Consider the following 20157-nt stretch of genomic DNA (forward strand, 5'->3'; position numbering starts at 1 on the left):
TGTGTGTGTGTGTGTGTGTGTGTGTGTGTGTGTGTGTGTGTGTGTGTGTGTGTGTGTGTGTGTGTGTTTTGCACAGTGGCTGATTAGCATATATATATTTTTTTAAATTGCTGTTATTGACTCGTTCAATTATATGTATGTGTGTTTGACTCTATGAATTTCATAAAATAAAATAAAACGCTCTATTATTGGCTCATTCAATAGCTCGCAATGCATTTGTGTGTGTTCAGGTGGCAAACTTAGGAAAAGTAGCAAAAAACTTAGGCAAAGTCTTGTACCGCTCAGTTACACTCTCCAGTCCAGTGTGTGGCGGTAAGTCACAATCTTTTGTCTGCCGACCGCCATTAAACCTCAGAGGAAGAAGGTTTGTTTTCATCTTAATCTCTAGTGTGATGTTGTGATACTGACATGATACAAACTGGTATAACTGTACGTTAAGTCTATAAAAAGATACCAAATTTGAGTCGGGTCAGTAAATGACTGTAATATTCTCATCCTCTCAACTTCTCATATTCTCAACTTCTATAGTCGTAAATAGAAGTTTTGAATCGAGCAGGAATATCTGGAGTTGCTGCAACTGAACTGAGAAGAAGAAGATGGTGTTTGTTAAAGAGGAGATTGAGGAGGACTCGAGTGAACCAGAACCCTGGAGGATAAAACACGAGGACAAAGCAGGTTGGTGTCTATTCTAGATTTTTCTTTAATGACTGTTAGTGGTAACTTACTTTAAGCTAACAGAGCTTTAGACACGAGGTATCCGCGGAAAAAGTTCTTACTAGAACCAGGTTGTATCATATCATATCAAAGTTTTATTAAGGACACACATGGTCCAAAACACTTACAGTAACAAAACACAAAAAATAACAGACAAATACACGAAAAAAAGAAAAGAAAAACACAATATTACATGTTACATATAAGCTAAAACGCCAATGGTTCCACATCCACATACTGGAGGAGAATCTGACTGAAAAAAACATTTGACTGAAAAAGCCAGAATTCGCACTAGATATTTTGGAACTCCTCTGTTGTGTAACTTATAAAATAGTTTTTCATGATTTACCCGATCAAAGGTGTTACAGGCATCAATAAAACAAACACATACAAATTGTATAATTATGCCTGTTGTACAAATCTAGAATCTTGATAGTAAAGTCTAGATAAGCAAAAATACACATATCTGCTGTGGTTATAAACTAGCCTAATTATCCATGCTATTTTATTTAGCTTTGTCTTTAATAATAGGCACTAACATCACAGATAAAATAGAATATAACCATATTAGCCCTGTTCTGTCAACACTGCATTGGCTCCCTATAAAACATTGTATACATTTTAACATCTTACTAATTTCTTACAATGCACTAAATGATTTTAAATGGAGCAGAAAGGATATTTACAAATATCCTTTTCCTATTTAGCACCTAAACTCTGGAACAGTCTTCCTAACATTGTTCAGGAAGCAGACTCTTTATAATTATCAAAAAAACTCTTTATAATTATTGTGAAATTGCTATTTTATTATGCACCGGTGTTTTTGAGCTACTGAGGACATGCACGTGCACGCAGATAGTTTTACCTGGATTTCCAGCAGGTGTTCGACGGCAAAAGATTCGTCACAGCGAATTTTTCACTGAGCAGATTTAAAAGCTTTCCATATTATTGGTAGTAAATGTTTGTATCATATTAGGGCTCTATTGTTACCTCTGTCGCTGTTCCTCTGTATGTTACAGACGCCTTTAAGGGAAGTTTTAATTTTGTGACACAGACCACGCCCACATTATTTTGTTTCATATTCGTCTAAGGGTGTATTCACACCAGGAAAGTCCGATAGTTCACTTGCTTTGGTCCGGACCAAATACAATGTTGATTTTTTTTTGTTTGGTACGGTTCGCTTTCACACTGCTCTTTTTGCAAGTGAACCAAAATGTATAAACAAAACCACATGTGTGCTAAGGTCGTCCATTCATTGGACAGGAATTCTCAAGCAGGGAAAAGCAGGAAGTGCAAAAACAGGCTCAGCATGGAGATATTTCGTAATGCAATATTTGTTATTTTACTGATTTGGTGTTCTTCTCTACAAACGCAATATGAAGAAACTAATGAGCATCATATGATACAATGTCATCTATACGATGTTGTAATTAGTTTTTTCAGAAGATGACAATGTGCTGCAAGATGGTTCCGGCGGAGAGAACATTTAAGTGCGATACGACAAAAGAGAACGCTCTGTCTGTGAATGTCCTGATGCGCACACACGACGCGCAACAGTATCGTGTGCACAGACAGCGCGCCGGAATTCTGTTTCTCTTTCGCGCTTGAACGAACAATAAGACACACCATTATGCCAAAATGTCCGTTTTGTTAAGTATCCTCATAAGAGCAGTCAAATAAAAAGGCACAGTTTTCTGCAGTTGAGTCGGTTCATGTTCACACCATAAACGAACCGTACCAGAGTTCGTTTGGAACCGTACCGAGACCACCTCTTCAGCTGGGTCTCGGTTCGGTTGTTTGGTCCGCACCCGAGTTCGATTGCTGTATTCACACCTGCCCAAAAGATCCGCACCAAGGGGGGAAACGAACTTGAGTTCGATTCAATCGAACCAAACAAGGCAGGTGTGAATACACCCTAAATGACTAGGCTACATCCTTTGGCGGGGACTTTAGACGTCATCATGACAAACAGGAAATCTCTCACTAGCCCGCGTTTCAGCCTCACGTTCTTAGAAGTTTACCTTTCAGTTCTTTATTTCTGTGGAGAGACTGTAGTTTCAAATTCGCTCTGCATGCAATAGGACAGCGCTACAACCAACCAGAGCGTTTTCCCAACAGCGGTGCTAGTTTATAGATTAAACTTTTGCCGTATCTGGCCGGCAAAACTACGAACACATCTTCCTGTTTTAAGAATGACTTAAGTGCCATTCTTTGTTCTTTTCTCAAAGAAAAGCTTAACTCCAAGTCCTCCAGAGTTACGGACAAAGTCGATTCGAAAGACGGCTGTTCGCCAGCGGCAGCTCTTCTTTGATTTCAAGTAGCAGGGAATTCATGCGGAACCGTCACAACTCTGTCGTCATTATGTTAAGCCCACCCTCCAACTCTATACACAATGTTATTTGCCTGACTAGAGTTTGGTTTTTCCAGCTCGAAAGTCAACGGAGAGTTGCTAGACTACCCTGGCTGCAAAGTAAATTTTGCTGCTGCTAGGGTGCGTCTAGATTTCTAGGCTAATCTTTTGCTGCTGGCTCTCTTTAATTTCTTCAATGGGCAGACATTTTACATTCCATTTAATGCATCCGTAAGTGTCCTGCATTGCTGCTGTCTCTTCTAATGGGATCTCGTCTGTCTGGTCTAAGACATCAGTCTGATGTTTTTTTCTTCTAATTTTGGGTGTTGAAGTGCGCCTCACATTTTAAATTCTGTATTGCAACTGTTTGACAAGGGAATGGTAGCCTGTTCCAACAATATCGCCCTCTATTACATCTTGGAGAGAATTGGGATATTTTGCCACCATTTTTGATGCAACGTCAGTTGAATGCTTTTTACCTACATGAGGGCATTTTTCCATCATCTCGGTCACAAAAATCCGGACCATTTGCCGCCTCAGTTTTGGGCCTGGCCTTTTTCCCCTCTCCAAAGAATGCATCACTTCCTCAGGAAATTTACTCCATGGAATTTCAAAATTTTCATCCCACTGTGTGTCAAGTCCTGGGCTGCTGGAGGAGGTTGATAACGGACTTCGGGGTGAAACAGAGAGCGATGACAGTGATTGGGTAGATGAGGCTTCCACAGATGATACTGAGCTGTTCAAAAAAAGATTGATTCACACTGTACAATATTACACAATGTCTGTGTGTGGTGTTTTTACTTACAATTCCATTTCCAAACAGAAAGAAGCTTTCTTGCTTGTACAGGTCTTAATGCTGTCAACAAATCAGCCTCCGTTACAAAGCATAGATCATCATATGTCTCGACTCCAGTGGACTGCAAGTGCTCTTCCAGGATGTTTTTATTTACTGCCTGAATTTGTGGTAGGACTTCCATGATGGCGACATCTAGGAAGGTTTGCGCTGAGTCACTTAACAGAGCAGGGACATGCATCAGGTAACGCTTATATTAATGTCAAACTGTTTACAGTGAGAAGTAAGTGAGCTTTAATTGGACTTTATTTTGCCACAATACTGTGTGTTAGTGGAATGACTTGGTATCCATCAAGAATGTATGATACCAAAGGATAGAAATCGGGCAGGTCATTAATGTTGATACACTGGAACCCAAGACTGTCCTTTGTCACAGAATACAGATGGTTTTCTGAGAGGAAGATGCCTTTGTGGATATCCATCAAAACATACACCGATGTGTCATTTTGAATCAAGATGAGTAGAAGTTCACCAAACTCCATATAGTCATCATTTCTGTACACAAGAAACTGTCCTTTTTTATATGCAGTGCCCTTGTCTGTGGTAACTGTGGTATTGGTTTCTGAAAAGGCTAACTCCCTGACTGCATGTTTAATAGTGTTAGTGTAGAGGTTGTGATAAAACCCACAGCTGTCCTTCACTTGCAGTAGTTTACTGCATTCTTGCCCAGTTAAAAGATATGCCTGATACGTCTGATGACGCTCTGACAAAGTTTGACAAATGTTTTTGAAGTTTTTCAAGTGTCTGGCACATCTTTTAAAATAACTGTTTACTTTCAAACCTAAGCGTCCATAACCTTATCAATGGACCAATTTTCAAGAGCAGTGCTGAATAATGGCACAAATAATGGTGCTTGGCTTTTAATTGAATTTCAGGAAACAACATCTTTCTCAACTCCAAATATTCTTGGATCAAAATGTCAAGATATGCTATCTGGGACAAGGAAATGTTCTGAGCACAAATAAGATCCACAATGTCTTTTAGCTGGAGAGCTAACTGCCATACATCATCCTCATGGTTTTGCACTTTGTCACCAATCAAAACTGGTAGCAATCTCAAAAGGTTCCAGAGTGATGTAATTATTATAATTTTTTACATGGTGTCAATTCATCATTCGTATTGAGTTTGATTGACATGCGATCTGACCAATCAAATTCCACCATTTTTGTGCGACAAAGCAGTCAGAAGAGTTATTGATTAACTTCGGTGGATTTGAACTTGGCTTTAACTGAGGCAATCTGTCACGACACATTAAAGAGCCACAAAACGGTAGGCCTATTTTATTTTTGTTCGACTGACCAAATTTGAAAGTTGAGACTTTGTTTCATATTAAATATTACCTGCTCGGTCCTGTCTTTCAGCGCGTTGTCAGTGTCCTCTATTTTTCACTGCTTGAGATCATGTTGAGAACAATAACACCCTATTTGAGGGTATAGGGCGCAATTTCGGATTCAACCACTGTGTTTGAATGGCGGGTTCGTTATTATTCATGAAAAAGGCAAACGCTTATATTAAACATAGAACGTTTATTAAAAAGAATAAGAATATACCATGCTATATAAAATAACAAATATAGGCTAACTTACACAACGTTTAATAAAAAAAATGAAATCAGCTCAAACTGTGAAACCAAAAAAAAAAAGAAACAGAACGTTAATTAACGAATACGATAATAATAATAATAAAGCTTGGAGGCACGGTATCATGCTTGCAAAATAAATTAAATGAATAATAAAAAATGTAAATAAATAAAAATCAGTAACGCTAGGCCTAAACACTGTGGAACCAAATAAAAACAGCTAAAGTCAATAAAAGGCTTTTCAAAATGAAAAGAAATGATAAATTCCATTTTCCATTTTATATCGCTGTTTGTGACCATGATTACCTAGCCTACATGTTCTTCGCTAGGAAACCTAACATGTTCAACATATCTGGTTTCAGAAGGGATCTTGTGGGGGTGACTGTTTCCCATTGTGCTGAACATCCTCTCGGACGCGCAGCTTGTTGCGCACACACAAATATATTTTTTGGCTACCTTTGCCAACAGAGGGAGCCTATTTTGGTTGTCTTTCCACCAGATGAGAGGATCCTGCTCTGGGCTAATGGGAGACTCCTGAGCATAGGTGGCGATTTCCGTCACCACCTTTTTTGGAACAGATGGTGCAGCGCCAGCTTTTCTTTTTAATAAAATTGCTAAAAAAAATTCTTTTGTGCTGCGGCTCGGCGGCGGCTTCCTCCTCCTCATTTTCTGCCTCTTCTCTCATGGGCTGCGCTCTCCTACCGAGGATGACCACTTCTTCCTCTATCATCCTCTTGGTCTCCTCAACATTCGGGTCGTAGTCAGCCCAGTAGTGCGGGTCCAGGAATGTTGCCTTGCGCATTAACTGCCGGCTTGCTTCTGGCAGAGCTTCATATTTCTCATTTAAAATAAAAATGATGCCGGCTTTCAGATTTGCTGTTAGTTGTCCATCCTCATCCAATGGAGCCAATGTGTCCTCTTTAATGAGATGCAGCACAGGGAGTAGAGATGACGTGGTTACATAATTCTCTCCGGACATAATGTCAGTGAACTCGCTGATTGGCTTCAGCGCTTTGTTCACCGAGTGCAACACATCCTCGTCTTGCCATGTGATGTTGAGATTGGCTTTACGGTCATCAGCAAGAACTCGATTGATGGCCGTCCTCTGCTCTAGAATCCTCTCAAACATTTTTTGCTTCGAGCCCCACCGAGTTGCACAGTCCTAACGGGAGAATTTTTTTTTTATAATTATCAATAATAATTTTTTTAAATGCATAGGATGTAGTAGCTATTATAAAAAATATGAATAGACTACATCTAAGAAAAATTACATTTGTTTAGTATTTATTATAAATTATCTTAAATCATTTAAAATGTGTCTCAAGAACGAAAAAAAAAATCTAACTTTCTATTGAAGCAGAAAAAAAAAAACATTAGGTGATTCCGTTTGCTATTACGCTCTAGCTGGAACAGCCTTCTGATGGCTCTGAGGAGAGCTGCTTATCTTTTAAGTAGGCTAAACAAGCTTTTATTGTTTTATAATTTGAGTTTTATATTTACTTTATTTAATATCATCTTTTTTATTCTATTTTGTTTTATTAACACTTGATGCTTTTGTCTCCAAACTATAGTCATACTTAATAATAATAATAATAAGACTTAATAATAAACTTACCGTCACCAGCGAATGCTCTGGGAGACCAAGATCAGCTTGAGCTTTTTGCAGCTCCCTTCTCCTTCTCCAGCTGTGAGAGAACATGCCGTTTATTGTACGGCAAACCTCTAGGGCACGGTCTGTGCGGGCTTTCTCTGTCTTTTCAATGGTGTTGGACACAGCTAGGTTCAGGTTGTGCCCAAAGCAGCTTAACCAGGGCCAGCCTAACTTGCGAACGGCTGCCTTTATGTTGGTACCACTGTCAGTCGTGACTCGTGAGACAAGACACTTTGTCTTCCTCTAATCCCCAGTCATCCAGAGCCTCCTGCAAAGCATCTGCCAAGTTTACGGCAGTGTGGTCCTGGGGCAGAAAACTTGTCTGCAGACATTTTGACACCAGTGCCCATTCTGTGTCAATAAAATGGAATGTCAGTGAAATGTAAGGCGTCATGTTTGCGCTGGACCACATATCTGTCGTGAGTGAAAAATGCTCGACTGATGATATAGCCCGTTGCAGTTCACTCCGGACACTGTTGTAGGAGCGTGGAACAGCGGTTTTGGAAAAATATTTTCGCCCTGACAATTCATACTGGCTGTCGAGTGTGGTAACAAGTTCTTTAAAAGATTTTTTTTCAACCGTGTTGAAAGACACCATTTCCTTACAGATGTATTTGGTGACTGCATCAGTGCATTCATTCCACCTTGCACCGTCCCTCTTATATTTAGAACATCGCGCAAACACATGACTGATAGACAGCTGTACCTGGGTGTCTGGCTTCTGCGGTCGATTTTTTTGCAGCGGGGCCCAGTTTGGCAGGCTCGTTCTTGTGGTGCGCTTGAAGGTGCGTGTGTAAATTAGAGGTGTTTCCTCCGGTTGCTGCCATTTTCATCAGGCAAAGTTTACAGATGGCCTCATTTACATTTTCTGGTTGCCTATTTGCGTTCGGATTAAACCCAAAATATTGCCAAACAGGTGCTTTAGCATTCCGTTTTGAAACTAAATCCACCGCCATCGTGTCTGTCATCTTAAGATCTTCTTTAAAATCAGTTCACCTCAGTCACTCTCTCGTCACACGATAAATGAAATCTGACTCCTGCAACTGTCATTCGGCTCACGCTGAATCGTTCTTTTAACTGTAAGTGTCTGTTCTCTAACTTAACGCGATAATAAATAATTTTAATAAGTGCTGTCAATCTATTAAAAAATAACTAATCACACATTATTTCCTGTGATTAATTACGATTAATCGTGATTAAAAACATTAAAGTTTTAATATATTTTAAGTTTTATATATTTTATGATGTAATAACTTAATAGTTCATCTCCAAATTAATGTAGAAACAACATGAAGACAGTATATTTTAAGTTTAATGGCATCTTTTTAAAGGCCAGTAGCCTATCACTGCCAACTAGAGATGCGCGGTTGGCGGTAACAGCCGCAGACTCGGACGGGTGACATGACGAAAAATAATATTTGAATTAAATTCAGGCGGGTGGCGGTTGAACCAACCGTCTGCCTGAAAAAGATGCGATCTCTTCCCATGCAGTCAAAATTAACGGGAGTCTTCAGAACAGGTTCATAGTCGTCACCCTGCATGACAGCGCAGTGCTTATTAGCCTAATGTGAATGACTTATTTTATTCAAGCTTTCTTTCTTTGAAAGTTCACTGCTGAATGTGCTGATATTCTGGGGATAGTGAACAGCATGAGTAAGATAGGATCGGATGCCCAATATATCGCGAGACAGTAGCCTATAATCGTCACACATGACATTTACCACTTCATTTAGTTTTGTTTTGTAGAAAACCTTTTATTTTTTAAAGTGAATTTCACTTTGTATATCTTAATTTTAATAAATGTTTCATCAACAAATTGCCTGGATAATAACCATGATATGCATTGCACGTGAAGAGCGCAATATGCTTCTACAAAGACTGGGCAAAATAGAGATGAATTAAAAAAAAAATCTGTTCATGAATTGCTGATGTGCACGAAAACCAGCCATGTATTGGGTATTTCTTGTTGGCCGTCATGTGGTCAAAATAACATCTTTTGTTTCGCTCTATCTCCTCTAAAAGGACATTAATTTAATCTTTTTGAAAGGTGTCTTTTTTGTGCCATTTTGTCAGTGCCTCCGCCTGTAGGTAGATGCTTTATAGACTTGTCTTGATAATACACAACAGATGACGATTATTAGGTTAAACGTTCAAAATACGATTCCATATTCTATTTCAGCACCTGAAAATGGACAGCGACTCATCTTAAGTAGCACGTAGCGTAACCTTGCAGAGAGCCCTGGGCAGGGTTTCCCGATAACGATGTATCTTAGCTCTTAAAGCAGCACTCAGTAGCTTCGGGACTTCTTCGCTGTATTCTCGCTTTTTGCTCGCAGGTTTCTCTCTAGAGCTCCCCCCACAGCTTCGGAATAGATATTTGACAACACTGTTGTAAAAACTCGTTGTTGATTCTCAGACACCAGAGGCTATAGATCAACGACATCAAAGCAGATGGGACGTTCTTTAAAACGTCTTCTTCATTCGGGTTCGGACAGCGTGAGGGAGTGCAATAATGACAGCATTTTAGCAGATTTCTTTTGGCCGTAAAGCAATTGTTTACATCGCGATACCTGATATCACGCGATACTTCCCGACGCGGCGGCCGGCGGCCCGCCGGCTCAAAGTTGCAAGTGCGTATTTTCTGCTCACGGGCGCCAGGGGGGTGCGAAACGACCACCATTCAGGCTCTCTACCTAGTTCACCTTTAAGAGCACTCTCTAAGTGCAAGGTTACAGCATCGTAATGTAAGCCTATGAAGTTCGTAAAAACGATCGTACGACTGATCTTAATATGATCTGTTTCCCAAAAGCATCGTTAAATAGCACTTGAAAATCTTCATATAACTACGAGTGCTCTGGAGTAATCGTAAATCCCCAAGTGCATCGTAAGAAGACAGATTTATGAGGTCACCTGCAGGACAACCGGCAGATTACACTTTTATCTAGATTTAACAGATTACACACTGCAACCTATAATATCAGGTTTTGATTGTAGGACTTTATTGTACTTTTTTTTTTTTTTTTTTCATGAATTTATAAATGAAATAATTAAAAAGGGAAGAAAAATATACACATCTAAATCAAATGAATGTACAAAAAAAATCATAAAAGAAGTAATGTGGGAAATGTGCTTCAAAGACTGGCCAAAATAGGGATGAATAAAAAAATATATATATTTCAATGGCTTGCTGACGTGCACGAAAACCAGCCATGCATTGGGCATTTCTTGCGGACCTCCTTCTTTGAACATTTTATATTTTACATTTTACACGCCCGTGCATGTCCGTGCATGTCCGTGCGTGTGTCTGAGTGTGAGTGTAATAGGCAGGACTTACAGCGCGGTCTCTTGTTTTGTCGCGCTTGAATGGTTGAGCGTGATCATGCAACGCTTGTCAACTGGTGACAGAAAATATGGATACTGCGTAATTGCTTTAAAAAATTTTTTTTTGCGGTGCTACGGTGGGCAAGTGATGAAACCAGTGTTGCGACTGAACACCGTGCAACAGCGACTATCCTGCCAAGCCTAGACCACAGACATTCGGATCAGCCTCAAACTCACTTCTTGTGATTTCACAGTACCTGCAAAAATAATGAGAGCGACTGAGGTTCTCTGTAAACCCAACTTTGCGATGAGAACCCAAGTTATCCCCAGCAATGCAGTAAAGATCCCCTTTTACTGTTTCTCAATCTACATTTATTCCATCTGTCTCCAAGGATTTCAGATCTGCCAACAACTCTGAGAAAACTTTGGCTACTCCAAAACGCTTAAGGTCATTCTCAACACACAACAAGACTTAAAACAGATTATCAGTATTTGAACGCAAATGAATGGGTAAATTTGCTAATGAAAGATGGACTGTCTGGCAGAGAGCAAATCTGACTCTTTAATGCAGTCACAGATTTTAGTGACTGCTTCTTCTGATAGGCTCATATCATTTTTATTTTTTTTTTAAATAACTTACTTTAGTTATTGTATAGGCTTGACCTAACTCATGCACATTTTGTATTTCCTCAACAATAGTCTGTATAGTAGAGGCAGGAATAAGCAGCTGTCTTTGCAGTTTAAGGTAAAGGAGACACATGTTTCTGAGATAAGACTGACTATCATCCTCTGGCATATCACTGGCTGCACTAGCTGTTGGCATGGAGTCATGTATTTTTTCTGAATCATCTGTACTGGCAATGACATCTGGGGGCTGAGGGCGAGTTTCCAAACATGTTATCAATACCATCTGGGGAGCATGTTTTATGCTTCCTACACATGTTAGAAGTAAATTATGACTTTTTTGTAAACACGTGTTTATAACCACTTATTGGACATATCACAGACCTGCCCTCTCCAATATGATCATTTAAGTGAGACACTAGCTCTTTCACTGTGTTAAAATGGCGGGCACATAATGAAACTGTGCATTTTAAATCCGCAACAACAGCTATAGGAGCAGCTTGCAGTGCAGGTGCATTGTGCACACGATACAAATGGCCCTTGAAAGCTGAGTAAGTGGTAAATGTTTGACTACAGTTGGCGCCAACACATTTGAAAAGACAACGGGCTCATTCCTATGCACTCTGCAGTGTAGTACATAGCCTCTTAATGTATCCAATTTCTTTTTACAAAAAACACAGGTGATCATTTTTAGGATTTCAAATGTTTGCCTGTGCTTTTCAGCAGAACTAAGATTAATCACGCGTTAATCTAGCTAGCTAGCTAACGTTACTGGTCTCAACTAGTGCTAGCTTACACCATGTGCTTTCAGCAAACATTTTCGTTCGGTCTCGAAAAAAAGTAGGCTGAATGTGAAGCTAACCATGCAAACTTTCAGTTTTCCGATTTCCAAAAAACTTGAGTTAAAATTTTTGATTTGTCCTAAAAACTTTTAAAATGACAAAGTGGTCCGAAGATTTCTGCTGTGCCTCTGTTTTCTCTCTAGCAAGCCACTATGGCTCGCTCGTTATTGACATCAGCCAGCCACAGCCGTCAACGAGGAGCTCGTGGAGCTCGTGCTTCTCCCGTCATTATCCAATCAGAGACGAGCTTCATCTGCGCTTTATCTATGAAATTCAAAATAAGGCAGACTCAGTGCAAAATGAGAGAGGACAAGTACAAGTATGTGGTTAGAGGAGGCACTGTTAGGTTGTTTAGCCTGTGATAATGATACAATGCTCAAGTTATTATTTATTTTATAAATAGAAATAGAAAACAAGTAGGCTAAGTGTTACATTAAAATGTAAAGATTAAAGCATACAAGGATTATGGTTAGGACTGAACAGAAATGTTACTTTGCACAAGCCTCAATCATTTCAATTCCTTATACATACACATACTCTATAAATACAGTATTCTACAAATAAATCATAAAGCGATGTTAGTGAAGGCACTGTTTGGTTGTTTAGCCTGTGATAATGACACAATGCTCAAATTATTACTATTGGTTTATCAATTGGCCTATGTAGAAAACCAGTAGGCTAAGTATTACATAAATTAAAGACTAAAATAAACATAAGGCATACAAGGATTACTGAACAGAAGTATTACTTTGCATATCAATAATTTTAATTTCTTACACACACACACACACACACACACACACACACACACACACACACACACACACACACACACACACACACACACACTCTCTTCAATATGCTACAAATAGCCTAAATTATAAAAAAACAATGTTATAATTGTAGCCTATATTTTATATATATAAATAAACCCTCTCAGGTTCACAATGACATTTTTTGTGAAAACATTATTATTACCTCAATTTGCATTTTCATCAATCATGGTAAAAGTAAAATAGGCTGCAGCATAAACTTGTAAAGTGACATACATACTTTATTTGTATTTTTAAGAACAACTAAAACTTAAGTTATTACAATATTTGCATGTCAAATTAACAAAATTGTTTTGAGTATTACTGTATTTCTCTGTTTTCAACATGACATCATGACTTTGCGTAAACATACACGCCACTTTCAAGTCAAAAGTGGCGTGTTATCTATACGCATTTTGAGCTATATGTATGTTCACGCCGAAACGAACCGTCATCTTCCCGGTGTATGTCTACGCCGTTAAATGTCCGAGCGAAACGGAGCAAAATGTACGTGAAATAATCATGTTGGTCCCCTTTGGAAAACGTGTAGATGTCACAGTTTAACAGCCTCAGACGTGAATCTTACACGTACCATTATCCCCGGACGTTTGCTAATCCTACCCCTAAATCTAATCATAACCATTTCTTAAAATATAGGCTAACGTTACAATTATAAAGAAAAACAACAGACAGACAAGTATAATCACAATAATTTATTTAATGAGAAAATGTCAAAATCGGTACCAAAAGTTGTTCACGTGACGATGTGTCGCAGTCCTCGCTGGCAGTGGTTTTGTATGAGGTAACCAGGGCCGGCCCGAGGCATAAGCGAACTAAGCGGCTGCTTGGGGCCCCCTCGCCACCAGGGGGCCCCCAATCGAGTTTTTTTTTTTTTTTTTTTACATATTAATTAACTTAACGAGTGACATAAATGAATGAAAGGATTTATAATTCAAGACAAGAAAATTCTGATTTCATGATCAATATAACTGCCTACAACTGCGGCTGTGTCTGCCAGTGTTTGAGTCATGCGCATAACCTCGCGTGCATAGACAATTTGTGCGCAAAGTCACGGTAATGTTAAGCCATGTCACAAAAATTTGATTTGATTAATGATTTATCCTTTAAATGTAATGATATTCAGAACAGAACAAGAATAAAAAAATAACTATAAACAAGCCAAAACGAAATAATTTAAAGCGAAAGTGAAAGTAAGCGGCGTTGGGCTCACGTATCTCTCTCAGAATCAAAATGTTTCAACATTCGCGATGGATTTGGATGGTAAACTATTCTTTATCATAGGCTTTGTACTTCACTCACGTTCCAATATCGACGGAAAAAATCACCCTCTTCACACGCGCAAAAAATGTGCTTGGAAACATCACAGTGGAAGATTACAAAGCTGGAATATGTTGTGTGTGTGTGTGTGTGTGTGTGTGTGTGTGTGAGTCGCGGGCGCGATCGAACAGTAGAAACATAAAAACATACTCCGTCATGTTCATACAAGACATCATTCAAACTGCAAAGTGTTGCAAAACGTTGGAGGATATTTTGCAAATAATTGTTTTAATATGTTTTGTGACAGTTTGTTTTTAGAAGTTTCCAAGAGTTAGTAAAAGAGTAAAGAAAAAGTTAAAACTTTAAGTATCTATTTTTTATTAAGTATTTATTTTGTATTAATACATAACCTCATTGTATTAATTTATAATGTAACATTATAGCGTGACATTGTGTCAATAATTGTCAAGCACAGGTGACTCTGCGTGGTGGGAGGGGGCCCCCAAAAGGCTCGGGCCGGCACTGGAGGTAACAGACAGAGCAGAATTTAAGTTATTAATTCAAATCCATGAAAACGTTAATCCGTCTTCGGTTCGGTTCGCTCTGAGGGCTGCGCGGCAGTGCGCGCTTCATTTCAAATGTGAATGTGCATGACGCAATCTGTGACGAAGCAGGCGAGACGAGAGCCAATGAGCGTCTGATATTACTGCCGTAACCATAGTAACCTGTCGCTACTTGAGGGCGCGATTTTTGAATTTGAATTCATAACAAGCGCGGGGTTTGACGTTTACGGTCAATATGACGATTACTGGATAAAGGGCTGAGTTTGGATCTTTTTCTTGCAAATAATATATGGATTCTGAAGGTTTGGATTACATCAAGCTAATAAAATTGGTGTATTTTGTGAATCGATGTTGTGTTGTAAGCTTAGTATATTATGGTTCTATAGGAACCATAAATAAATTATTGTGATTATACTCGTCTGTCTGTTGTTTTTCTTTATAATTGTTGCCTAGGTAGTTTTAAGAAATGGTTATGGTTAGGTTTAGGGGTAGGATTCGTGGCTCAAACTATCTTTTAATGCCATATTGTTCATAAAAATGCCATTTTCCTATATATCTGTCCATTACGTTTTATCATTTTAATATTGTCCATAAAATGGGTATGTTTAGGTGTGGGAAGATTAACCCCAGTGACGGGTAGGTTTAGGGACTTTTAGGGAGTTGGGGTAGGTCATATCTATATATACAGACTAAGTAATGTAACGTTAAGTCAACGGCGTTGATAAACACGCTGAAAAGCGATTATGCGTGTTGATAGCACGCCAAAAATGGAAATCGAATTGGCGTGTCATGTATACGCCATTTCATGAGATCAGTCTGCTGTTTTTGTTACCAATATTTGTAGTATTAACAAATAAATTTGATTATAATCACATGTTGTTGTAAATATAACAAAACATCCTGTTTAATAGTTTACAAAAGTTCACTGTGATTTAAAAAAAAAAAAGTTGTTGGGTTTACAATACTTTTCTGTTGGGATTTTACATCGTTTTTCTGTAAGTTTCACGGTCATTTTTTACAGAGCTCACTTTTATGTCCTTTCACTTCATATTTCTCTATTTTGATTATTTTGATGTACTGAAAATTAAATGTATATTTTTCTTTCATGTCAGACCTGATGGAAGTGAAGGAGGAGAGTGAAGAACTGAGTGAAGTGGAGGAGGAACATCATATCAAACCTGGAGAAAAACCTTTGAGTCGCTCAAAGACTAAAAATAAATTTTTAAAGAAAAGAAGAGCCAAGAAATCTTTCACCTGCACTCAGTGTGGAAAGAGTTTCACACGCAAAGATGGTCTTGAGCTTCACATGAGAGTTCACACTGGAGAGAAGCCGTTCACATGTGATCAATGTGGAAAGAGTTTCACACAAAAACCAAATCTTAATATACACATGAAAACCCACACCGGAGAGAAGCCGCATGAATGTGATCAATGTGGGACAAGCTTCACAGTAAAAGTACATCTTAAGGAACACATGAGGATCCACACCAGAGAGAAGCCGTTCACATGTGATCAGTGTGGGAAGAGTTTTTCATACAAACGAAGTCTTTATGTTCACATGAGAGTTCACGCTGAAGTGAAGCCGTTCACCTGCGATAAATGTGGGAAGAGTTTCACACAAAAAATACACCTTAAGGTTCACATGAGGATCCACACTGGAGAGAAGCCGTACGCATGCGATAAATGTGAGAAGAGATTCACCAATTCATCACACCTTAAGAGTCACATGATGATTCACACTGGAGAAAAGCCGTTTATGTGTGATCAGTGTGAAAAGAGATTCTCAAACAAACGCAGTCTTGATCATCACCTGAGAGTTCACACTGGAGAGAGACCGTTCACATGTGATCAGTGTGAGAAGAGCTTCATGGAGTCTAATAAACTTAAAAGACACATGAAAATCCACACTGGAGAGAAGCCGTACGCATGCAATCAATGTGGGAAGAGTTTCACGGAATTAGCAAACCTTAAGAATCACATGATGATCCACACCGGAGAGAAGCCGTTCACATGCAATAAATGTGGGAACAGTTTCAGGGATTCAGGACACCTTAAGAGTCACATGAGAATCCACACTGGAGAAAAGGCTTTCATGTGTGATCAGTGTGAAAAGAGATTCTCAAACAAACAAAATCTTAAGCTTCACATGAGAATTCACACTGGAGAGAGACCATTCACATGTGATCAGTGTGGGAATAGTTTTGCACAAAAATCATGGCTTGAGCTTCACATGAGAGTTCATACTGGAGAGAAGCCGTTCATGTGTGATCAGTGTGAAAAGAGATTCACTCACAGACAAAATCTTAATGCTCACATGAGGATCCACACCGGAGAGAAGCCGTTCACATGTGATCATTGCGGCAAAACATTTCTTTGGTCATCAAACCTGAAGAAACACCTGACAGTTCATACAAAGGAGAAGCGACATTCATGTTCTGAATGTGGAAAGAGTTTCTCACTGCAGCAAAGTTTACAAAGACATCAGAAAATTCACACTGGTGTGAGAGAGTACATGTGCTTTGAGTGTGAGAAGACTTTTATTACATCAAAATGTTTAAAACAACACGAGAGAATTCACACTGGAGAGAAACCTTACAAGTGTTCACACTGTGACAAGAGATTCAATCTGTCATCAACTCTGAAAGCGCATGAGAGGATCCACAGCAGAGAGAAGCCGCACACGTGTGATCAGTGTGGAAAGAGTTTCTCTACTAAAACTCGCATGAAGATACACATGAAGATCCATGCAGTGTAGAAACCACTGAGTGGAGAAACCAATTAGTTTCATCCATGATGAGTGACAGAACAGATTGTAGGGTTGGGCGTTTTCAAACTACTTTTCAATTGAATCATAATGATTGTGATCTTTTATGTCCTCATAAAATGTTAAAACTACAGTGTAATCACCATGGGAAAATCTGGGAGTCAGTAAATCTAGGAGATGTGAAAAATATGATACATTTGATTAAAAATAAATTAAATTAATGTTTTATGCCTTTGTGTGATTGCCAGAGAAATTAAAATACAGAATTTCTGAAAAACAATATTTCATATGGCCCTATTATTTTAACGCATGTGTGAAAGTCAAGTGGCTTGTTTACCTCACTTTACCTTTAATTAATGACCATTTTAACAACTGATTCTTTAATGCAATATAGTGTTTTAAACTGTGCAAATAGGAAAGTCAATAGGCTTGTTAATGTTAAAACTACAGTGTAATCACCATGGGAAAATCTGGGAGTCAGTAAATCTGGGAGATGTGAAAAATATGATACTCCGGTGTTTTGCCAGATGAGAAGTTTATCTATGTATCATCTTTTTACTCTTTTGATTCCTTTTATAACCATATAATATATCTTTTTAATTCCTTTTATAACTCTTATTATTTTGTGATTTATTTTAATTCCTTTCTGTGTTAAGCACTTTGAATTGCCATAGTGAATGAAATGTGCTTTATAAATAAATTCGCCTACAGCAATGACTGTCTAGTAGATGATGATGATGACTGGCCAAATTATACCATGTTGTCTCTATCATGTGTCTTCCATGCGTGCTGACGTATTTGAAAAACAATTCAAGCGAGCCAGCAATAAGGCTGTGAAAGGAATTGAATTTTAGTTTAAATTCCGATTATGAAAACGTGATAAAAAATGGCAAACGTGGACTAAATCGCAGAATCCAGTCATAAAAACGGAATTTACTGTATAAAGAGGAATGTCACGGAATCTATCAAATTTTTGCTGAATAAATCAAAAGCTGGTCAGTATAGACTTCAATTAAATCAGATCACGATATGGACTAGTGTCTTTGGATATTAAACCACAAAAGACTGTTTAAATATAAATCCTGCATGTTCTGTGTGTCTCTCTGAATTGTTTTGTTTACCACACACACACTGAAGCACTCGTGACGCTCGCTGTGTTTTCATCCTCTGCCGCCTCACTATATGAACGCATGAACTTCAGCTCCAGAGCCGCTCTGAGAGTCACTTCATGAGCATTTTACTGTTTCACTTGAGAAAAACTCGTCATATCATAGACACAGAAACTCAAAGGTTAACGGCAACTGAATAAATGTTCGGCTTGACTAGAAGAAATTGTGACATATATATTACGGTTGTACAGTAGAATGTTGCTACGTCTCAATGCAATAATAATAATAACATTAGAAATAATAATAATAAAATAATTTAACAGTAAACCTCTTGTGCAGCACTAAGTTTGACAAAAAGTTAAATTTTATTAAAAAATAAATTCAATTCATGTTTTATGCCTTTGTGTGATTGAAAAATCAATTACAATACAGAATTTCTGAAAAACAAAGTATTTCATATGGCCCTATTATTTTAACGCATATGTGAAAGTCAAGTGTTTACCCAAGTAATTAATGACCATTTTAACAACTGATTCTTTAATGCAATATAGTGTTTTAGACTGTGCAAATATTCCACTTGCGGGGTGGTGGCGCAATGGATAAGACTCATGCCTTTGGCATGAGAGACCCGGGTTCGAATCCACTGTGAGACACCAATGTGTCCCTGAGCAAGACACTTAACCCCTAGTTGCTCCAGAGGCGTGCGACTTCTGACATATATAGCAATTGTAAGTCGCTTTGGATAAGAGCGTCAGCTAAATGAATAAATGTAAATGCAAATAGGAAAGTCAATATGCTTGTTCAAGTCTGAAAATTCTCTATAGCACTAAAAATGAGGAAGATCGCCCACCCCTAGTTAATATTTATTTATTAACTCCTGTTAACACCAACAAGAATGATCGAAGTTGAAATTCAGTCCGATTTTCATGTGAGATTTGTCTGTTCAGACCAATGCAAAAAAGTAAATGCATATTCACTCTCTTGACAGTAGGTGGCGCTATTAGAAATGCAGTGCAACTTTCTGTTTCTGACACCCGCTTCACAGAGGAACATCAAACAGTATTTTTTCATATTTTTGTATTTGCTATGGTGCTTATCAAGAATACAGAGACGATGTCACGGATGCAACACCATCATCAACACCAGACCCTTCAGCTCCACACACTCGATCAGCTTCACCTGAATACTAATCCCGCTCACCTGGGTAGGGTTGCACCAGCCGTTCATAAGTTCTTTCTTAATTTGGAACGTTAAGTCCACACTCTAGAGGCTTAGTAACTACTAGCTAGTTTGTAACTAACTCTGTACTTTATTCCATTGCACCATTTGTTCGTAAGGCAGAACGTAGCTAGTAGGTCGTAAGCTCTCCGTAAAGTAATGCGTAGTCGCATAATATGACGTTTAGCCTCGATGATCTAATAGCAGCCTTCAAATACGTGAGCAGATGTTTGGTGTGTTCGACATCGGCTGCGGCAGGATGTAACCAATTGGCGTGGCGTTGGCGTGGCGTCGGCGCTGTATCAAGTCAGACAAAATTTCTAACCGGCATGCACTGCTTCAAGTCAGCCGCCAATCGGTCTGCGCAGAGCTGCATGAAGTCGAACAAGCCTGTTGTGTTGAAATGCCGTGAATTTCAGTTTATCCTTCATTCTTTTGCCTCACGTTACTAACGGTACAAATAAGTTTCCATTAAATCT

The 20157-nt window shown here is 38.7% G+C and overlaps 1 protein-coding gene across 1 annotated transcript; it reads left to right on the top strand.

Annotated features, from left to right (window-relative positions):
* The first annotated feature begins 350 nt into the window (after positions 1-350).
* On the top strand, positions 351-18431 carry LOC309499387 (uncharacterized protein). Its single transcript, XM_082170615.1, has 2 exons — positions 351-675; positions 15700-18431. Exons 1-2 carry the CDS (start codon positions 597-599, stop codon positions 17340-17342), a joined length of 1722 nt encoding a protein of 573 aa, XP_082026741.1. The 5' UTR covers positions 351-596; the 3' UTR covers positions 17343-18431.
* The last annotated feature ends 1726 nt before the right edge of the window (positions 18432-20157 follow it).

The sequence above is a fragment of the Leuciscus leuciscus genome, assembly GCF_965113295.1.
Source record: "Leuciscus leuciscus genome assembly, chromosome: 1".
Lineage (NCBI taxonomy): Eukaryota > Metazoa > Chordata > Actinopteri > Cypriniformes > Leuciscidae > Leuciscus > Leuciscus leuciscus.